Source organism: Armigeres subalbatus, chromosome 3 (genome assembly GCF_024139115.2).
Source record: "Armigeres subalbatus isolate Guangzhou_Male chromosome 3, GZ_Asu_2, whole genome shotgun sequence".
In the NCBI taxonomy this organism is placed as follows: domain Eukaryota; kingdom Metazoa; phylum Arthropoda; class Insecta; order Diptera; family Culicidae; genus Armigeres; species Armigeres subalbatus.
Genome location: NC_085141.1, coordinates 586837 through 609454, shown reverse-complemented (window position 1 = coordinate 609454; position 22618 = coordinate 586837). Strand labels below are relative to the sequence as shown.

The following is a 22618-nucleotide window of genomic DNA, read 5'->3' as shown; positions in this document are numbered from 1 at the left end:
ATTTGAATTCCGAAGGAACTCCTGAGGTTTTCGAAGAAACATTGAGGAGGAATTCATGATTTTTAGATTTATTTCCTAAGTTGTTTCCGGAGGATTTTTCAAAGAAATCCCTGGGAGAATTCCTGAAGGAAATCTTGAAGCAATGTCCAAAGAAATTCTTCGAGAAATCTAAGAATGACGCAAGTTCCTTCAGGAGCTCAATTTAAAAATCCGTCAGGAATTTGTAATTATCGGGTAAGTATGCCCAGCGCTATGCTGAAACTCCCTGAACCAATGGCCTCAGGGTCAGCACGCTCACCTCAAGAAACTCGCGGATAGAGCTTCACTTTGTGACACTTTATTTAGGGGAAAGTGGGGCAAGATGGCCAACTTAAACATTGACGAATGTAAAACAGCGAAATCATACCTAATGCTATAGATTTTTCCATAAGCCATCAATTTCAAGTGTAATCTATCATGGTATTATGATAAAACATTAAAAACATGGATTGAATATTTTATTTATTTGATTTGAAAAATTGTATTTTTGTATGGCATATATTTGATTATGGGGCAATATGGTCAACTTATAGGGGCAAGATGGCCATATTTTTATATTACAATAATAAAACGCTTGGACTCTCATTTTACATTTAAGACATCGATTTACACAACATGGCAAAGAAAAACAAAGTTCATCGCTCCCAAACGTAAATGAATCATTATTTTATACAAATTCATTCGGCGAAATAAAACTCAACAAAACTGATAATGTTTCAATTCAATGTATTTCAATTTATATGAAATGATTATTAACAACGGAAGTACAATAAAAACAATATAAAATAAACATTTTACCATACTTATTAATTATATGATGAAAATTAAACTGGTAATGATAACTGTTGTTCCATCACGGAACTGTACATTCAGGGCAATGATCTCCGCGACAATGATGGAACCACGCGCCACATGTCATACATTTGGTCCAGTCTTCTCCGTTGTTGGACTTAGTGAAACAACAACCACAGACGTCGCACAACGAATCATTGATGTTCTCTTGATTTTGTTTATTTCGTCGGAATTTTCGCTTCTTAGGGATTTCGGTATGTATCTTAGACAATCGTTTCTTCGTTTTTTCTACCTGCTGAATATCCTTGTTAGCTTGCGAAGCCTTAAGAACCTCGCGATATGAATCAGATGTTAGCTCAGTAGCCTTCTGCTTTTGTCTTGCTTTTTTCTTCTCCATAGCGGGTTGTCGTATTTTTGTTTTAGGTAACGGTAAAATCATCTCCGGCGAAACAACAAATGGGACCTGTAGCTGTGATTTTTCCTTTTTATTTGAAAAGCTACTGCCTTCCATTGGGTCATATGTTGAAGCTGAAACATATTCCGATTTGATAGCATTAATCGGCCCCAAGTTGAGTTCATTGTTGCTCTGAAATGTACTTTGATAGATCGTGGGGCGTATCAGATCAACATCTTCAAACCCGCGGAAAGGAGCTTCATTATCGATGGTTCCATTTTCGTCGCAAGCCGGTATATCGATAGGGACGTCGGTCACGTTTGCAGGTGCAAAGTCATTGTCGGTAAAGATGTATTTGTTATGCGGAACTATCCCAGCTTTGCGAAACCCATTCGAAGCTACCGAAACAGTAGCTGTTTGCATGAATGCAGTTCCCAGCAACGCGCTGATTTCGTTTATTGTAACCACTTTTCCAGGATTTCCTTTCAAATAGGATTCAATGGCTTTAGAAAAATGGGTTTTGAAAGCTCCCATGAAACTTATGTCCAGAGGCTGTAATTTGTGACTGCAATGGGGAGGGATACTCATCACTGTCACATTACTTGCTCTTGCTTTTTCGATGAAAGTTAAATTTTTCGTATGGGATACATGACCGTCGAGTATCAACAACAGAGGATGATCCGATGTGGGCCTTGCAAATTTCAAGAAATGGTCAAACCATATATTGAAATCCTCGATCGTCATCCACCCGGAAGCATTGCAACTGAAGATAGTGTCTGTAGGAGCCCCCTTTTTGAGGTTTTCCGTCATTCTCATTCGAGGAAAAATTAACATAGGCGGAACAAAGTGCCCTGCGGCAGACATACACAGGCAAGCTGTTGACAACAGACCTCTTTCTGCTGATGATATACATCCTACTTGCCTCTTACCTCTCAATGCCAGTATCTTAGAACGTTTTGTTTGTACCTAGAATTAAATATTGATGGTGTTTTAATCCAATCACTTAAATTTAATATTACTTACCGTTAGAACGGATGTTTCGTCCACATTGTATATTTGGCTGGGACTGAAGTTCCCGGACACTAAGACTTTTCCCAGTTTGTAGAAGTAATCCATCACGACTGGCTTGTTGAAAGCTTGTGCTCGCGCTGCAGATGTTGCTTCTGGAGAGCGTAATGCTAGTTCTGGATGACGCGCTCGGAATCCGTATAACCAGTCTAAGCCAGCTAGCTTACTTTGGTGATTAAACCGGTGCTTAATCTTGTTTTGAGCAGCAAGCTGATACGCCAGACTGCGAACATCGCGAGGTGTAACACCGTAAAAACACTCCTCCATGTTCAATATGTGGTCCACAAGCTCCTTCTCCTGCTGCTCATTGAAAACGTTGTTGAATCGACCCAAATTCTGAATCGATAGCTGCTCGCTTTCCGACATCTGCAAATATCTCCTCAACGTTTGACGGGGAACGGCATAATCCATTGCCGCTCTATTGACAGATGAACCTTCTGACTGCACCGCTTTGATGGCCGCAAACAAGTTTACCTGGGACCATTTTTTCCGGTCGGAAATCCTTTTATATTCCCGCACCATTTCGATCACTTTTTCGCAAACTACTTATAAACAAAACTTTTGACAACTGTCTCGGTTTATTTTTAGGTTATGTTAACTTTTGAACATAGAGGTTGCTGACGTTTAATCATCTTTCTCTTTCAAGCGCCTAGGAAGGATAGGATTTGTTTTCATCGGGAAACGTTTCGCGATGAAAACAAACCCTATACTTCGTATGCGCTTGAAAGAGAAAGGTGATTAAACGTCAGCAACCCTTATGGCGATACTACCCCGGGAAAATATGATCAAATTACCCCTTATCGAAGAGCAAGATTAAATTATTTTTTTTTAATTCCTTTGAATCAGTAAAATTCGCAATATTAATTCTAAATTCTTAGAAAATAACCGTATTATTGATCGAGACTATTGAAAAGTGTGGTTAATTGAACCATAGCATTCCAAACCTTATTTCGTGCGCTTCGGATATTATAGTGTACCAAGTACTTTGGAAGGGTCGCAATAATGTTATTATTTTGCGTAATATGAGCGTGATCTTTATCATTTAACAATTAAAATAAGTTTATTGGATTGTGTTTATTGCATTTTGATTTTTCCTTTAGTCGATTTATATCTATTCTGGGCCATAGAGCACGTGCTCATCTTGCCCCATATGGCGATCTTACCCCACTTTCCCCTACTTCTGTCTTCACTCTCTTTAAGCTAGTTAACCTGTCTTTAGAGCCCCTCTTCCTGACAGCCCTGCACCCTCCATATCTCTCCTTTCATTTCTTCCTTCCTTCCTTCTTTCTGAGGCCGACGACCCGGTAGCGAGCAACTCTGTTCGCTGCGGGCTTACTGGTGGTATAGCCGGGGTGGCTTGGGGATCTTCCTCGCTCCTTGCTTCGTTGCAACTCGACCAACAAGAAGGTCACTTTGACGTAGTGTGTTGCGGTGTAAGATCTACCAAACAGAGCCCTAGCCTAATCCATTTTTCTAGCTAGGGCAATAAGTTGTGGTAATTAAGGATTCATCGTATTTAGTCCCCGCTGCCAACAGCAGTCTCAGAAATAAAACATAATTAATGTTACCTTGCAGACAGTTGAAAGACTCGAATTCCTCTTGTTTGAGGCTAGACTGTATGCAGCGGAAACAACTTTTCAAGCAATTAGTTAATAAAAACCTCGGTACACGGTCCTAGGCTGAACTGACTGCTGGAAAAATCGAGTAATGGGTTTAAGTACGTACTAACTCTTCATGAACTGGTGAAAAATGGTAGTGAGAGGAACACACGGAAGTTCTTATTACTGAACAAATTCTCTTGCTTGAAATGGTCTTGTAGACAGAGCTAAATCCCGGGTTTTATTGTTTTACTGGTGATATTCTAGAAACAAGACAAGGATGTGGCTAGGGCTCCGATGCATGGCCAAAAACAGTATCACTGTTCTGTTTTCTCAAGAAAGGATTGATTTCCTTTTGATAAGGGGCGCGCCTTCAATGGGATTGGTCATGGTGCTCTTGAGAAAACAAAACAACAACTGTATCGAAACCGATACTGCATTGCTTATCAATAGTAATGAAGTAATTCGACATGCACTTAAACACTAAGGATACGGGTAACGCTACAATAGATCTAATAACAGGTCGCAGTGGCACACCCGAACAGGAGAAAAAAAACAAGAAGGCCGATCGACTATCGGCGGAAACAATGCATTAGACTAAATTTTCAAGAAGTTCTCGGCAACACTCATCACATACCTAACATAACCAACACTTCAACCAACACTTTTGTTTAGAAATTCCCCAGGAGTTTCTTTAAATTTTATTCTAGAATTTTTTGAGAAATTCCTGGGATAACTTCTAAAAGTATTGCTCAAGGAGTTTCCGAAGGAATTCTTGCAGGAATTTTCGAAGGTTTTAGGATTTTCTTGAAAGAAATTAAAGAAAGAACTGACCTAATGTCTAAGCGAAATTCCGGAGCAATTTCTGGAAGAATTTTCGAAGGAATTGCTGGATTCGTTTCTTGAAGATATTTTGAAGAAATCCCTCCGGGAATCGTCGAAGAAATTCCTGGAGTAATCTTCAAAGGGTTTTCTGGAGGAATTTTAAAATAAATTACTGGTGTATTTTCCGAAAGAACAACTGGGGATATTTTCGAAGGAAATCTAGAAGATATTCCAGATGGGAAAATTCCAGAAATAATTCTGGAAGGAGTTCCTGGAGGAATTTCTGAAGGAGTTCCTGTAGAAATCTAGGAATTTCTTCGCAAGTTCTATTTGGAGTTCCTTCCTAAATTCCTTTAGGAATTGCTTAAAAATGTTCAGAAATTCTTCAAAATATTCCTCCAGAAATTACTCTACGAATTCGTTTCGAACATTTCTTCAGGTTTTTATTCCTTCATAATTTCAATCAGATTTTTTATTCAAGCATTGATTCGGAAATTCTATTTGGAACTCTTTTAGAATTTCCTACAGGAATTCTTCCACAAAATGCGCCAGCAATTATTTTAGGAGCTCCTCCAGGAATTTCCTCTATAGGTATAATTGAAAAATAATCTTGTACACGTTTTATCCTAAATCAACAATACCAATACTTTACTCGATATTGACTGACTTAACAGTAATTAATGCCTCTAGCTAATAAAATTATTTCGGAGACGAGCCAGCCTCGGGCTGAAAGTCTCCTTAATAAAGACACAAAAAAAAAAAAAAAAATAAAATAAAATTAGACTCCATACAATAATGCCATCCCTACATCATAATCATAATAATTTAGTAATGTATTTTGTAATAAAAACCAAAATGAAAATTATTTTTTAAAGTGTACGTTATATCGGGGGTACGTTATATCGAAGATTACCTGTATTGATAATTCTCTCGTATCATTGACAAATTTAATTGTCGAAGCCAGAAGCATTGCAATTCCTTAATGTGAAATTAAATTCAACTCCATTATTATTGACGACGATCTTCAGCGCTTCAGCTACTGATCCGTCTTAAAAATGTGAGGTGAAGGCAATAACAAAGAAATCGCGATCTCGCGTTGAAAGTTATTTGACGAGATTTGCAAAATGAAATTAAAAAAACCAGATTAATCCACCTAGCAGTGACGATGCCTTTCTCGATCCAATCCCTTGGTTTTGCCTTAGTGTGATACACATTAGCATTAGCATTGAGCAATTCGCACAAATTCGTAGGTACAAGTAGGTACAAGCCAAAACTATTGTATGAGAGTAGCATCACTTTCATCCGTTACCACAGATATTAATTTGGGACTAATCACTATCCCTTAGATCAGCGGCTCTCAACCTTTTTCTTGAGAGGTACCACTTTGAAATTTTGCATTAATTGAGGTATCCCCTCTCGAAATTAGGCTTCCAATTATTTTGAAAGAATAGTACCGAGCCCTTTGAAGGGAAGCTCCTTTGAGCTTTTGTAGCCCTTTGAAGTAGACTTCCGCGCCTCTTCATTAGAGGCTTCTGAGCATCTTGTAGAGAGGCTTCCGAGCCTCTTGAAGGCGGTTTTTGAGCCATCCTTTGCAGCTTAAAACGACGCTTTCAAGCCTCTTGAAAGAAGGCTTCCGAATCACTTGAAAGTAGATTTCTGAGCCTCTTGAAAGAAGGATTCTGAGCCTCTTGAATGGGGGCTTGCGAGCCTCTTGAAAGAAGGCTATCGAGCCTCTCGAAAGGAGTCTTCCGAGCCTCTTGAAAGGAGGAGGCTTCTGAGCCTCTTGAAAGGACGCTTCCGAGCCTCTTAGAAGGAAGCTTTTGAGCCTCTTGAAAAGATGCTTTTAAGTCTCCTGAAATGTGGCTTCCTACCCTCTTGAAAGGAGCCTTCCGAGCCTCTTGGAAGGAGGCTTTTGAGCCTATTGAAAGGAGGCTTCTGAGCCTCTTGAAAGGCTTCCAAGCCTCTTGAAAGAAGGCTTCCGAGCCTCTTGACAGGACACTTTAGAGCCTCTTAGAGGGAGGCTTTTGAGCCTCTCGAAAGGATGCTTTTGAGTCTCTTGAAAGGGATTTTTGAGCCTCTTGAAAGAAGGTTTCCGAGCCTCTTGTAAGGCTTCCGAGTCTCTTGAAAGGAGTCTTCCGAGCCTCTTGAAAGGACGCTTCCGAGCCTTTTAGAAGGAGGCTTTTGAGCCTCTTGAAAGGATGCTTTTGAGCCTCTTGAAATGCGGCTTCCAAGCCTCTTGAAAGGAGGCTTCCGAGCCTCTTGGAAGGAGGCTTCTGAGCCTGGAAAGAGGGTTTTGAGCCTCTTGAAAGAAGACTTCTGAGCCTCTTGAAAGTAGGCTTCTGAGCCTTTTCAAAAGAGGCTTCCGAATCTCTTGAAAAGATATTGAAAGGAGGCTACCGAGCCTCTTGAAAAGATATTGAGAGGAGGCTTTTGAGCCTCTAGAAAAGGATGCTTTTGAGCCTCTAGAAAAGAAGTCTTTTGAGCTTCTTGAAAGGGAGGCTTCCGAGCCTCTTGAAAGGAGGATTTTGGGCCTCTTAAAAGGGATTTTTGAGCCTCTTTAAAGGAGGCTTCCGATCGTCTTGAAAATAGGCTTCAGAGCTTCTTGGAAAGAGGCTTTTCAGCCACTTGAAAGGAGGCTTCTGAACCTCTTGGAAAAGGCTTTCGAGCCTCTTGAAAGGAGGCTACCGCATCTCTTGAAAAGAGGTTTCCATGCCTCTTAAAACGAGGCTTCCGAGCTTCTTAAAAGAAGGCTTACGAGCCTCTTGAAAGGAGCCAATCTAATCACTTGAAAGGAGGCTTCTGAAGTTCCCAGGAGGCTTCTGAGCCTCTTGCAAGAAGGCCTTCAAGCTGCTTGGAAGAAGGCTTCTGAGATGCGTAGAAGGATGCTTCTAATCCTCTTGCAACGAAGCAACCGAGCATTAGTGAAAAAAAAAATCAATTTGTTCATTCGACGTTTTGCTCATTCGATCTTTTGTTCCGCAGCCCTTTATACATACATTGTGCTGGTTGTGGAAGGCAGAATACAATTGGGATTTATTGATCGCATTGCATATTATGTACAATATAATTTTTTGAAATAAAAATACACAATTATCAAAACTATATCAATGAGTTTTGATTGGAATTGTAATACGTCCGCCATTACGCATTTGTGTCCGAGGTACCCCCTAGGGCCAGCGAAGGTACCCCTAGGGGTACATGTACCCCAGGTTGAGAACCGCTGCCTTTGATGGAAGCAATGCACCCTCCAATAGTCGAGATCTGTCCTGGCCACGTCTTTGCGAATGCTGAGGGAGGGGAAGGATGGTTAGTTGGACACCTACTTAAGAATGATGCAGAGAACTCTACGACCTCTCATAGGTGCCACGGGAGGTTTTGGGATTGTGTGGAAGGTTATAACAGTAGGACTCGTTTTGGTAGAACGTGAAACACAGAAAGAACTAAGATAGAAATACAAAGTAGGGAAGAGACGAGCCTGGAATTTAACCCACGACCTCCTGCTTATAAGGCAGAAGCGGTAGCCACTAGACCACCGAGCTCGTCGGTTTTGCCTTAGTGTGATACACATCATAAATAATTACCTACATTATGGCTCCTGCAAGCGCCGTAAGGAAAACAACCAACCAACCGTATACACCCAGTTCTTTTTTACACATGTGTTTTTTAGTCGATTTAAACCTTTAGCGTTAATGAAACTATGAGTAAACCCCATGAAAAAAATCACAAAAAATCAAAGAAAATTCAGTTGGTATTTAAAAAGCTGTGAAATTAACCGAGGAATCAAAGAATATCAACCGTGTAACAAAAAAAAATGGGGTATTCGGGTATTGTTCAACACACGATTTGCGATCGTAGTTATATTCAATAGTGATCAATTAGAGTTTGTCGAATGCAACTTGTTGCGAGAAAATCAGTTAAGAATTACTATATGAAAAAAGTGGCCAATGTTTTTCGGTTTACGTGTGCACACACACACATACGCACACACACATACACACGGACTGACAGACATTTGTTCAGCTCGACGAGCTGAGTCGAGTATATAACATCATGGGTCTCCTTCTTCTATAAAAAGTTCGATTTTGGAGTGGAATACCTCAAAAGCCAATTCCAGCGGGAACTAAAATTTTATTATCAAATGGTGAAAAGGCTCGAAAACTTGCTCAGCAGTTCGAGAATGCCCATAATTTTAGTCTAGGTACTCCTTCCCCTCGGATATGTTACCTTGCCGCGGTGGGTCGGCTTACGCCGTTAGCACTGAGATGGCAACCAAAGACATATCCTGTCGTGGTGGTATCACATGTTGACTATTTTTGTTTGGTGCCGCGTTACATATCTGGCATTGACGCACTAATTTACGGCATTTCCATGTGATCCAACGGACATCGTGTCTTGGAGCCTTGAATGGTAGTGCAGTCAGGCAGAGGCCTTTTCATCAGTGATAATGATGTGAGTTCTCTTCTTTTCGGCAATACTTTTCTGATGCGTTCCCTGTGACGCTGAGTCGTAGCCACGCTTACATTTAGCTAGCTAGGCATTTATTGAAAAACAAAGTATTCAAGATATTCGTAGGGAATCGACTGCTGGATTCACTGAGTAGAAGTTTTTTCAAAACTAGGAACGTGGTGCCAGTTTTATTTTGTTATACCTCACTTCGAAGTGCAATAATAAAAAATACCACACATTATAATGATGGTATATAAACAATCTTATAACGGCTTCATTCTCGATAATTTTTACAAACAGATAGGCAATAGGCGTGATGAAGCTTTAGCTTGCCACCGAAAAGTGAATCCTATACCTGACCTTGATTAGAACTTAATAGATATTCACCGTAATTAACCTTCTGTCTGTGCTCAAAAAAACTTACGTTGTCTGTGCTCTGGGGTCAAATTGACCCCAAATTGAAGTTGCTATAACTTTTTAAATGTTTGGCCAATTTTGGATTTTTAGGGCTGTTTGGAAAGATAATTTAATCATCTTTCAGGTCGTTACCAAAGATTGACTATTGGTGGGCGGGTACATCGCAGGGAGGGGTTTTAGTGGACAAGGGTACAAAAACAGTATTTTTTCATGATTATTTTGCTCATATCCGAAAATCCTACCCATTTTGAACTGCACCTTTCATAAAAAGGTTATGCAGGAAGGCATGTGCTTTGGCATGAGGCATTGTTAAGTTTAGAGCTCGGCCGCCAGGTGGTGGTATATTTGAATTCATTATTTTAGACTACTCAAAATATTCCGATATATATAGAATTCTTCTTAGTGTAACTATTCTTATCGCACAAACTTAACAATTGGAAGAAGTGCTCATTATATTAAGCACCGCTTTGTAGTGCTAGACATCCTGAACAGTGTTGCCGAATACAACTTGGGTGTAGGTATGAGGGATCTCAAGCTAAAGCAATATTCCATATATGCAAGAATATTGCAAGTACACTAGCGAAGCCTATTTGTAAATTTTATAATTATTTATTTCGTCACATGACAGTTCATTCCTACCAGACGAACTTTGTTAGAGACGTCATCTTAACAAATTTCAAATTTGTTTGATAAGAATATTTACAATGAGGAAAATTCCATATACATATCGAAATTACTTGAGTAGTCTAAAATAATGAATTCAAATATACCGCTACCTAGCGACCAAGCTCTAAACTTATCAATGTCAAAACACACGCCTTCCTGCACCTTTTTGAAAAAGTGCAGTTCAAAATGGGTAGGATTTTCAGATATAAGTAAAATAAGCATAAAAAATCACTGTTTTGTACCATTTTTCACAAAAACCCCTCCCCGCGATGTACCCGCCCACCTATAGTCAATCTTTGGTAACGACCTGAAAGATGATTAAATTATCTTTCGAAACAGCCCCAAAAATCCAAAATTGGCCAAACATTAAAAAAGTTATAGCAATTTTAATTTGGGGTCAATTTGACCCCAGAGCACAGACAACATAAGTTTTTTGAAAAAAGTACACATTAGCGCATATTTTCAAGATTTTTCAAGCAAATTTGCACCTAGGAGATAGATCTCGGCGAGTTTTACCAAACTACCAAAAATTAGGAGAATCGGTTGAAAACTAAAAAAATGGCAGGCACTCAAAGTGGCCTGGGGTCATATTGACCCCAGAGCACAGACAAAAGGTTAATCAACGATAAAACTACTTGTTAGAACAGTTTAAAGCTATAGGAAACCTTGACAAAAAAATATAATGGAACAAACTAAGTTCTTTAGCAGTTTCCACTTTTACATTATACAACTTACATTGAGTTTGTAGTGTCGACACAGCTTAAAAACATTGACGAAACAATGACTTAGGTAAAAAAAGTGATTTGACGAACGCATAACCTACACTCAGAGCAAACAAAGTCAATTAATTTTCATTCTGCATAAATAAAAGTTGAAAAATAGAACACTAATTCGCAATATTTTTTTATATTTTCAATGTGGTCACAAAAAGCTAACACATTAAATAACTTATAATTGTACTATATGACTAAGTGGCCTTTGAACCACATCAGATGCTAAAAAAGAAGATATTGCATTTTAAACATTGCTTTTAATAACTAGAAAAACGTTGTACTAGAAATCTTGAAATTATCATTTTAGCCTTTGATCATTGACTAGTTTGCATTCAATTACATTTTGCATTAGTGTCGAGTCGATTCCAAATCCGAACCTCACTTCACCCCATCCTTATCCTACCCCATGGCGTTCAAGTTGTCTGCACGGACTCTTCTGCCATTACCCTCTCTGTTATCGGCTTTGGATTGACTTGCGCTCTCATTGCCCCACCAAACGCTGCAAGATGAAAATGAAAAATGAAATTTTAGTCTAGGTCCTCACTAGGATCAGGTTACACGGAGGTTCGAAGACATTGTTAATTGAGAGAGTGTTTTTGACCCTTCGTTGGGAACTACCATGATGTGCCCTAATTTCGCGCGCGCCCTAACTTCGCGCATTATAAAATCATTTATTTTTTTCAATTTTTAGATGCCAGTCAAAATTGAAAAATCTTGAGGATTTCAAAATATCATTGTTGTTGAATGTTTTTCACGAAAGAACTTGAAAAACAAACTTGGTTTAGTACACCAAATAAAATTATTTCAATTCGGTCCTCCCATCGACTGCCATATTTCAGGGCTGGTGGCGATAAATGCCGTTTAAAATAGTGACTTAGGGCCGATTTCTCACCTCCTCACCTTAGTGCTTAAACCCGGTTTAAACGTATGGGTAAGCACCGCTTAAGATTTAAGCGGAGGTGAAGAAAACAGCCCTTAGTGACTAACGATGACGAAAAAAGTGACCAAATAGTGACTTTCAGAAGCAGAAAAAGTGACCAAATAGTTCGATCGGAAACTAGGGATATCATGTTTTTTTCAAATCCTTATTATCATGCTATCAGAAATCAAGAAAAGACAAAAATTACAAAAGCATGAGGATTACTACTGCTGGCCGTGTGCATCTTCACCGTAATTAGGGAGAGGATGGATCTTAGCAGGGGACAACCGACTTGGCGACACCATCATAAATACAACGAAGTTGGATATTGAGGAAGGTATAAGTTGGGACATCCAGAGGCTAGCAATATGACCATGGTAAACCTTATTCCGTAACACACCACGTAATGGTACATATTTACCCAGCGTCACGGGTAAAGCACGTTCTACAGCATTGTGGTATTTAATGAAGTTTAACATGAGCTCGAAGTTTTTCGTGAAACTGCAGTTTGTGTATGAAAAAGGCAGAATGAAATATAATAAATTTTGCGCTGTCTTGTACTACCGTTCAAAAAATATTGTCTCGTCAAAATATATTCCCAAAAGTTTTACCATATATAAATTATTCATCTGCAAGACAGTGTGAAAGAGTGCTAGAACGAAGCCCAATCGAAAAGGCTTTCGCTAATTTTTATGTAGTTAGACGTGTGAACATTCGTTTTGGCACGTTGAAAAATTGACGCTGTTCTTCGGTAAAAAAGCAATAAAATGATCTAATCATTCTACTAGACCGAGAATTATTTGGAATCACAAAGCTTATGAATCTTTATTAGGACAAATTGTAAAAGAAAACTTAAAGAATTCAAAATTATGATGACATTTTTTAAATAGGATTTTTAATAATTGAAAATAACATTTTTAAGCGTAACAAATTCAAATACATACATAGTCCATTTGCCATTTGTTTTTCCGAGACCCTGATCTCGGTTATATTTGAAACATTAACCAGAACTCATATATAACATGAATTTTACTACACCTAAGTGTCCTATGTTTCAAGTTTCGTAAAATGTGATTCAAAATCTTGAATTTGATGCAGAAATTGCTTTGGAAAACTACGATTTTTTTTTCTAAAATTTCAGCGGAAATTGTTTTTTTGTGGAAAGCCTTGTGGAAATTTCTTGGATTTTTTTTCAGAAATTGTGCGGAAAATGTAAAAAAAAAATTCAGAAATTGTACGGAAAATTCCTGTGAAATCTTGCTCCAGGAGTTCAAACGGAAGTTCCAACAGAAATCCGATGGCGAATGTCAGCACTAAAACTTCTGGAAATTCTTTCATACTATAAATTCAAGTCAGAATATTTTGTAGACATTCCTGCTGTTTTTCAGGAATTTCCGCGCGAGCTGCACGTCAATTATTGTAAAAACTTCTCCACGAATCCTTGAAAAAAAATCTTCTTCAAATACAAGCGGATTTTTTCATGAATTCCGGTAGAAATCTTTTTGGGAATTGGTGAATTGCTAAGTAAAACCTTCCGAATTTCTTTTACCAAATTCAAGGAGGAACTTTTATGGAATTTACACAAAGATGTTTCGGTCATCGCTACAGAAATTACAGTGAAAGTTCCTCCAAGAGAAACAAAGTTAGAAAGCTTTTTATAACGAAGGTGGATTTTTCTCCAGATACAGGCAACTTACCCAACTTAGGAAGTATTGCGCTGGATTCGCCTAATAATGCGCTAAACAACACATCAATTAGTTTGACAGATAAAACTTCGGAAGAAAGTTCGGTTCGGAAGTCCCGACTTCCCGAATCCTAATGAAGTGCTACACCGACAATATCATGCTGTGTGGTTCGTTGTAGAGGGGTTAATCAATCAGAAACTAAGAAATATCTCGGAATAATGTCAAAATTGACGTGAGAAAAAATGGATATTAAGAAACGATGAAAAATGACAACAAGTGAAGTTCTTTCCCTTATAATGCTTGTTAAACGAGTGCTCAAGAGTATAATGCATTCAATAATGGCTTGGAAATATCCAAAAAATTGGGTAAGAATAGACATCAAATGTGGAGTCCCTTCTCAACGACATTTTGCTATCGAAAACAAAAGCCTACGCTCCTTATTTATTAAATTTCCACCCAAAACTAAATCCGCCCGAAGCCTCAAAACCGTTATGTCCGCGAAGTCAACAAAAACAGGGAAAATCGCGAAATCCACGTAGTCGTAACAATCCTGCGCTTTATAGACGGAGTTGCTTAAACGTAAGCCCAAGCTTTGCTGTGGTCTGCATACAGGCCTCTCGATCCCGAGGTCCATGGTTCGAACCCACTCTGCCTTTCATAAGGCGGCCTTATAGCAATTTCTCAAACTTTATATTTTTTGCTAACTGATTTACATTTGATTTGGTTGATGATAATGATAGGTACAAATGATTTTTAATTTTAACCTATTTTTTTGCAAACGCGCTGGTGTAAAAATAGTGACTTTAGTGACCATTTTTCGAAAAATAGTGACTTTAGTGACTTTTGGATGCAAATAGTGACTTTTTAGTGACTAGGCTCAAAATAGTGACCAAATCACTAAAAAGTGACTTGCTACCAGCCCTGCATATTTGCTTGTGCTTAGCCAGCCACCTGGCACGACGCCATGTTTTTGTTGCCAACATCTCAGTGTAAAATTCATGATGGTATGTGTTTTGTTTACAAACATCACATTTGATTCTCATTAGGATACAGAACTGTCAGTGGGATACGGTCGCGCAATGTTGGCTGCAAAACAAACCTATTGTGTGAGATAGGGATGCCACCGGGCTGTGCTTAGCACAGAGACGAAGAACATGACCCAAGTAAACAAATGATTTTACTGTACAAAACTAGCTACTTTTTGGAAATATTTGTATCCATTATGCTCTGTTGGATATGTTTATTCGTCATTACTATTGAAAAGTGTGAAATTGTATGTATTTTGTGTTTATTTAGACTTTCGCTTTGTGCGCGAAATAAGGCATATGAGAGTAATTAGGGTGCCTAATTTCGTTTATTGTTGTTGCGTAGTTTCATTTGCAACATTCCAATGAAACAAAAGCAATATAATGCACAGGGCAGTTTCACACTGAATAGAACCCGAGGAGTTCATTCCCATACGCTTTTTATCTAATTTTCAGGCGGATAACCACCGACATCGACTAATGTTGACTTGAAAGATCTTATAGATTAGTGCTTGCAATAGCAATCAAATCCGATGTGTAAAATAATGCTAAACTTAAGTCGAGGATAAAACTACAGCAGCTTTTTCGATAATGTATATAATATTGAAGATGTCATATATGAAACACATACTTGAAGATGGCCTATGTAAGAGATAGCGGAATTAAAGACTTTCATACATTATTTCTCGATTTTTTTTAATGCACATTGCTGATACAATGCCTTATTTCCTAAAATACGATCTACATTTTTGGAGGAAACGATATTTTAGGAATTATGACTTGTGTCAACTAAAATTCATGAAGTAAAATCTAAGCAAAGCTCCAGAGGGTCGAAATATAGGGCATACCATTTTGACTAAAGAATGGGTCACTGACGGCTGTTTGATACCGTTATATGTATATTTTGAACATTGGACGCCTGCTTCTTTTGGTCAATTGATTATATTTCATCAAACCAATAAGGATATTCCATTCCAAACATGAGCGAAGTTAGGAACACTTTTGCGCGAAATTAGGAACTATCCTATTTTCATGTGCGAAATAAGGAGCCTATAACGGTCTCAAATTCATACCGCAATTTTTTTTAAATAGCAGCAAAGTTTGCAAGTTACATTTTTTTGAGAAACTAGAATCCTTCTACTACGTGATGCAGTAGCAAATGTTCCCAAATGGCCACTACATATTTTTCAATGAACGTTTTAACTTTGTCAGATCTTAAGTGCGCGAAATTAGGGTACTTCACGGTAATTTGGATAAAGTGAGATCTATTACTAAAAAATTTTCAAATATGAAAGCCCCGGGTGATGATGGTATTTTCTACATACTTTTCAAAAAACTTCCTGAGAGCTTTTTATCCTTTTTGGTTACTTAATTTATTCAACAAATGTTTTCAATTGACATACTTCCCAGATAAATGGAAAAACGCCAAAGTTGTTCCAATTTTGAAACCGAACAAAAATCCAGCTGAGGCTTCTAGTTATCGCCCAATCAGTTTGCTTTCTTCAATAAGCAAACTGTTTGAAAAGATTATTTTAAATAGAATGGTGGTTCATATTAATGACAATTCTATTTTTGCTGATGAGCAATTTGGTTTTCGCCATGGGCATTCAACCACTCATCAGTTATTAAGAGTTACGAATTTAATTCGGCTCAACAAATCTGAAGAATATTCGACTGGAGTTGCTCTTCTTGATATAGAGAAAGCATTTGACAGTGTTTGGCATGAAGGTTTGATTGTAAAATTGATGAGTTTTAATTTTCCTCTGTACATATTAAACTGATCGAAAATTATTCATCAGATCGCTCACTGCAGGTAAACTATCGGAATTTGAAATCTGGTAGATTACCTGTAAGAGCTGGTGTTCCCCAAGGCAGCATAAGGGGCCCATTTTTACTTCTGACTTACCTGATTTACCACCAGGGTGTCAAAAATCTTTGTTTGCAGATGAGACGAAGCCAAAGAGCGAAACCTTCGTGTCTTATCGATTCATCAAATAGGATGTTGGTCTGTTTAATATAGTTTTACTTTTAGTTGCTATGAGAGAAGGCAAAAGACGTGTGCTTCGTTTTAGAGTCAAACGTAAAAGACCTCGAGCATTTATGTGTTTGGGTATGGCGACCTGACAATGGTGACCATTAGACTGGCCCAGATTACTATGGGGAGAAAAAAATGTTGTCGAATTCCACGGGGCACCCCCCAGAATTGTGTCTTTGGGTGAGAAAATCAATCTCTGAAAATTTCAGCTCAATCGCTTGTTGCATAAGCTGGCGCATTTGATTTGAAATTTGTATGGGGATTTCAGCCAAAATGTATAGGAAAATACACCTCCGTCACTCATTCGATCTGGAAATTGGTTCTGATTGCTCGATTGACCTCAGAATTGCAAAAACGGCAGTTGGTATGCTACAGAACAATTTCACAGAACATTGCATGATGATTAAATGAACTTTTATATAATTTTCGGCTGATTTATTAGTAGCTGATTTGTGTATTGTTGGGTTTTTTGATCGAATCGCATCAGCCGAAACCTATATAAAAGTTCATTTAATCATCATACAATGTTCTGTGAAATTGTTCTGTAGCATACCAACTGCCGGTTTTGCAATTCTGAGGTCAATCGAGCAATCAGAACCAATTTCCAGATCGAATGAGTGACGGAGGTGTATTTTCCTATACATTTTGGCTGAAATCCCCATACAAATTTCAAATCAAATGCGCCAGCTTATGCAACAAGCGATTGAGCTGAAATTTTCAGAGATTGATTTTCTCACCCAAAGACACAATCCTGGGGGGTGCCCCGTGGAATTAGACAACTTTTTGTTTCCTGGGCCAGTCTAGTGACCATACAATATTTTATACATGGTTGGGTGGAATCAGCGGCATTGTTTACCTTGTATAGAACTGTTACTATTATGAAGACGCTACTTTTACCGACCAAACCCTGTCGTCGGGAGACGCGCGGGCACAAAGCAAGACCATATTGAGGGTGGCTGGCTTCGATAGCTGGTGCCAGTCTAGGCAATTTTCGGTTTGGAAATCTCGACTTCTCTGGGCATAAAAGTACCACCGTATTAGCCTCACGATATACGAATGCAAAAAAAAATAATAGCTCTGTTCACGTTCCCATAAAAATTACTTTATATTCTTTAGCTAGACTGCTGTGAACATCTAATGTTAAAAAAATATATTTCGAAGCATAGAACAACTCTAAATAATTTAATAAGTATCTTCTGTTATTTATTTTACATCATAAATCATACATAATTTCCAATCTCTTACAACACTCTATTGTTTCATTTTTAATAAAACCTTTCCTTTGATGATTGATGCAACCCATCCAATAGTGATTATCTTTGTAAGAAATCTTTTTCTTCTGTTGTTATCTGAAGAAACATCCTCAATTGGACATCATAGATTTTCGAGTGTTGAATACATTTTTGCCCTTTGTTACCACAAAAAAATGATAAGGACGTATAGGGTTTTTTTTAAACTATGTCTATTATCATAAAATTTGTTTAACTTGTATAAATGAATTAAATGACATAAAAAATTATATATCCACTCTCGGCCGATATTGTAACCGTAAGGGCGGATCTTTAAAGCGCCACCTCGTAACGTAGACAAATTTTAGTGTGTGGTCTTTGCCCAGCAGTTCATCATTGCACAATATATCGATCTGGAATTCATAAATTAGAATGAAGCTGTTATCGCATGTTAAATAGAGAATCTGCTTACATCCTTGTATCTTTCGATACCGTTGAGCACCTTCTTCGCCAAGAACTTCTTCAGATGAGTGATGGTAGCTTGAGAACTACAGCGAATGAAGCGCCGTTTGAGATGCCGCAGATTATTGCTAATACAGTCAAGGCACACGTTGACCTGCTCGTCCTGACGATGGTAATCGGCTTCCTGGTGTGCCTGTTCGTTGGCCTTGTCATCGCTGTCCTGCTGCTGTTGGGGCATATCCTTCGGGCATTGCAGGTTGCGCGATTTGTAAAACTCCCGTTCCCGTCGCATTTCATCTGTAGTTGAATAATTTATGGATTAAGTTAAGAAGCAAATTGTGCTTTGTCGTTTACATCAGATAGGGGGATAAAGTGTTGATAACTTTTATTGTAAAATTATTAAAAAAAACCCAGATTAATCCACCTACAGTGAGATTTTGACCCTTCCTTAGTTATAAGAAATTTTTTTTCCAGACTTCAGTATTTAAAACGAGATAAAACTACTCAGCATCCCACGGCGATTTACCGTGAAAGTGACAAAATAATTGCCTACCCAAAGGCGAGGTCTTGGGTTGAGTGACAACTTAACGAATGATAACGTACTGTACTTCATGCTGCCTATCTATAAGGCGCTCGTCGGATTGAATAACTATTGTGACATGGTTAGCAACTATCGTAACGCTGGTTGCATATATTGTACTCGTAATTTCCAGAGACCTCGATATTAATTAATCCAGAACTAGCTAAATCAGTCATTGATCTGAGCGAAACTCAATAGCGTTCAATAATAACATATATTTCGCCTTATGGATGCCTAATTTGGTAAAACTAAACTTGTTCAATACCTTAAAAATGAGCGAGATTTTTATGGTAGTAAATTTCAGAATTTGCACACATACGCACACATACATGCATACAAGTGATCTATTAGTGTCTCAAAACATGCTCACATTTGCTATCTAGCTTCTACTGAAGAAATTTTTGAAATCCTTTTCAATTTTTACGTTTTTGCTTTTCTGAGAAGATTTTTTTGTACATGCTTCTATATGTTCCTCAATAAAAATCATTTGTTTCTTTGAAACAAATCAGAAAAATAGGCATAATTTCATATCATATCATTTGTTATAATTATATTTTCAATGTCAAAGTGAATTTGTTTCAAATACCATACATTTTATTTAATAATTCACGAGATTTCTTGATAGATTAATACGTAACACACCTGCGTAACGCATACAAAGTGAAATTATAGACACTTCCGAAGGAAGGGTCAAAAACTATCTGTTTCATTAATACTAAGCTGCCGTGAATCGCATATTTATCCCATATGGATAGGAAACCCAGCAAAGATGTGACAGATATGCAATTCACGGCAGTAAGTGTATGGTATATATACCGCTTTTGACCAATTGTAAGTGACTGTATCACGAATAAATCGGTTAAGACTGTTTATCTTTCTCAGCAAATAAACACAACTCAGGAAGAAAGATCCTGCCTATGCGCTATCATAAATTGGTGACGAGATTAGGATAACCGTCAACGCCGTCAAAACAGCACGGATTAGATATTTTTACACTACCAGGCCAGCGTGGATCTCTTAATACGATTTGACAGGCAAGATGTTCAATAGGTCAAAACTTGAAAATTTTTACGAACCGATTGTGATGATCACATAAGCCCGAGCATTGATCCCCAGTATTTTGGTCGTTTTTTTTTCTTTAAATTACTTTTCACACAATACAAAGAAACTCCTAGTACTTGGACGGAAATGTAGAAACATATCTACCAGGTAAAGGTATAAAAACTCGTAATGAAAAATCAGGTTGCGCTCCCCTTGGACTTAGATTATTATAATCTTAGATAACCTTTAGATATGAAAAAAATGGTTGAATCGAATCCGTGTTTGAAAAAAACGTTTTAGTACGGGTTCTGGTTTGAAGATTTTATTCAATCAAGCACGCGTTTGCAAAATTTGAACCTCAAAAATCCCTAGGGCTGTCCATACATCACGTGTACGTTTTTGGGAGTAGGGGTACGACGAATATCCCCATATTGATCCCCATTTGCACCATGACTTCCTTATGCGCCAGTTGGCTGCAATCAGATTTAATGACCTAGTTGTGGGAAAGTATAAGTCGAATCAAGTACGAGACACTGAAGACGGCCTTACTGTTGAGGTCAAATTACGTATCTGTCAAGATACAATTAAGTGGTGGAATTCAATGGGATTGTACAAACTCGTCTTATGACAAGTGAAGACATTCCACTAAAAAGCTCAAAATAATTTTCTTAATATATTGAATAGTTGGCTGTACAAACACGGCAGAATTTAGGAATCAATTTTTATTGCCCAAGGTAGGTAACTCTTTATATTTTGTCATCGTGCTACTTAAACTTTTTAACAATATCCTCATTATTAGAAAACACAATTTCCAATTTAACAGAATTTTTCTACAAAAATCTTAGAAGCCGTGTTTGGATTATACCAAATCATTAGTAGAAATAATCTTCTTACATCCCTACATATATGTTATATTATTGGGCCTAGCAAAAGATGCCATAACAAATTTGACGATTATAGATACTGAAAGGAACGGGAACGACGTGATACAATCAAGCGTGAACAATAGGCGTACTAATAGTGAAGCAGTTGATGGACAAGTGCATGTATTCAAACCAGTACCTAACACTCTCGCTTGAAATCTGCCTCATTTTTCGACAAATTAAATGAGTGACAATTCGAAAATTATCAAATAAGGCTGTAATAACCAGAAGAAAGTAGTGCCCAGTATTATTGTAGAGTGAATCCTGCTTATTTTTGATTTGTTTTTCCTATACAATTTATTTTCCGGATGTACTGTCAGCGCAAATCACTCGGAACAGTTATGATAAGCATACGTGCTATGGAAAAAATCTTAGGAATTGAGGATCGAATATACCACTGATCGACCAAATGATAAAGCCCATGACATTATTCTGAATAGACACTTACCTTCCATCAAGTTTGGTACCAGCTTATAGACAATATCTTGCATTGTGCGGTCAAAACTAATATACTGCAGCGGATGTGATTGATGGATGACATTTTGGCAGGTTGGACAAGTGTTATTCTCTTCCAAGTGTTTTACTAGGCAGCTTTTGCAAACTAAAAAATAAGATAACATTCAGTTTACGGTGATGAATGTGGCTATAGATGTTAAAACAAATTAAAGATTATTAACTTTTTAATACATACACGTATGAAGACATTCAGTAACAGTTGTTGCATCGATGAAATAGCCTTTGCAAATTTCGCAAGTAATATGCATGTTCAGCGTTTTGAGCTTGATACGTCTCTCCATGGTGGTACAGGGTTCTTAATCTCAATGAAATATTCACAATTTGTCGTAAATTGAAGCTGAAAGTCCTTCAATAATTAACTAAATAACCCATTTTATTATGACTCGATCACTTTTCACTGCTGCCTTCGTCGGTCTGATGATGCTTTCTTTTCCTTCTTCTTTTCGTCTTCTTCCACCCACAACAAGAAAAATGACAGCGACCACGGCGGCCAACGAAGCAGGCAAAAGGAAGACCAAAAATGTTAATCTCAGGCTACACCTTCACAGTGGGCGCACGTAAAGATTTTATTACATAAATCTAGCATAACATTTGAAATTATGCTACACTATCCCCCCGCTGATCCGACAAATGCCGCACCCAAAAAAATCTGCACGTTGTTTCCACCTGAAAAAGTACGTAGATTTTTTCCACCTGATATTCACGTAACTTTTACCTGATTTTTCGATAGAATTTTCATTCTACGTGAAAATCAGGTAAGTTCTACCTGAGTTTTGGATAGAATTCACCGGACACGTAAGTTTCACCTGAATTTTCTGAAGCATTTGCAGCTACGTGTGCACGTAAAATGTACCTGAAAATTCAGGTGGAAACAACGTTTAGATTATTTGGAGTGCGGACTATCGAGGTATCGAGTGTTTAAATGGGTGTTGATACTTTTTAATCCGAAAAATGAATTATTGGCAGTGGCTGAATTTCTACCCGCCGCTGTCACATCCAGGCGCTATAGTATATGCGCAAAATAGTCAGCATGAGTTAACCACCAGAAATTTGTATGGCGAAAGACATCGAAAGGGTTTTCTCACCAGTAGGAACTTTTCACGAAAAACTATTTGGTACCAGTTTATGTAGGAAGGTGTCCGCTACTACGCCTACCAAATATTTTTTCGATTAATGTGCTTATTT

The 22618-nt window shown here is 38.0% G+C and overlaps 1 protein-coding gene across 1 annotated transcript; it reads right to left on the bottom strand.

Moving 5' to 3' along the window:
• Positions 1–17863: 17863 nt before the first annotated feature.
• On the bottom strand, positions 17864–21882 carry LOC134220511 (polycomb group RING finger protein 3). The gene is made up of 4 exons (XM_062699590.1): positions 21609–21882; positions 21366–21518; positions 18384–18670; positions 17864–18324 (listed from the first exon to the last, which is right to left on the bottom strand). The coding sequence occupies exons 1-4, from the start codon at positions 21712–21714 to the stop codon at positions 18199–18201; spliced, it is 672 nt and encodes a 223-aa protein (XP_062555574.1). The 5' UTR covers positions 21715–21882; the 3' UTR covers positions 17864–18198.
• Between the last annotated feature and the right edge of the window lie 736 nt (positions 21883–22618).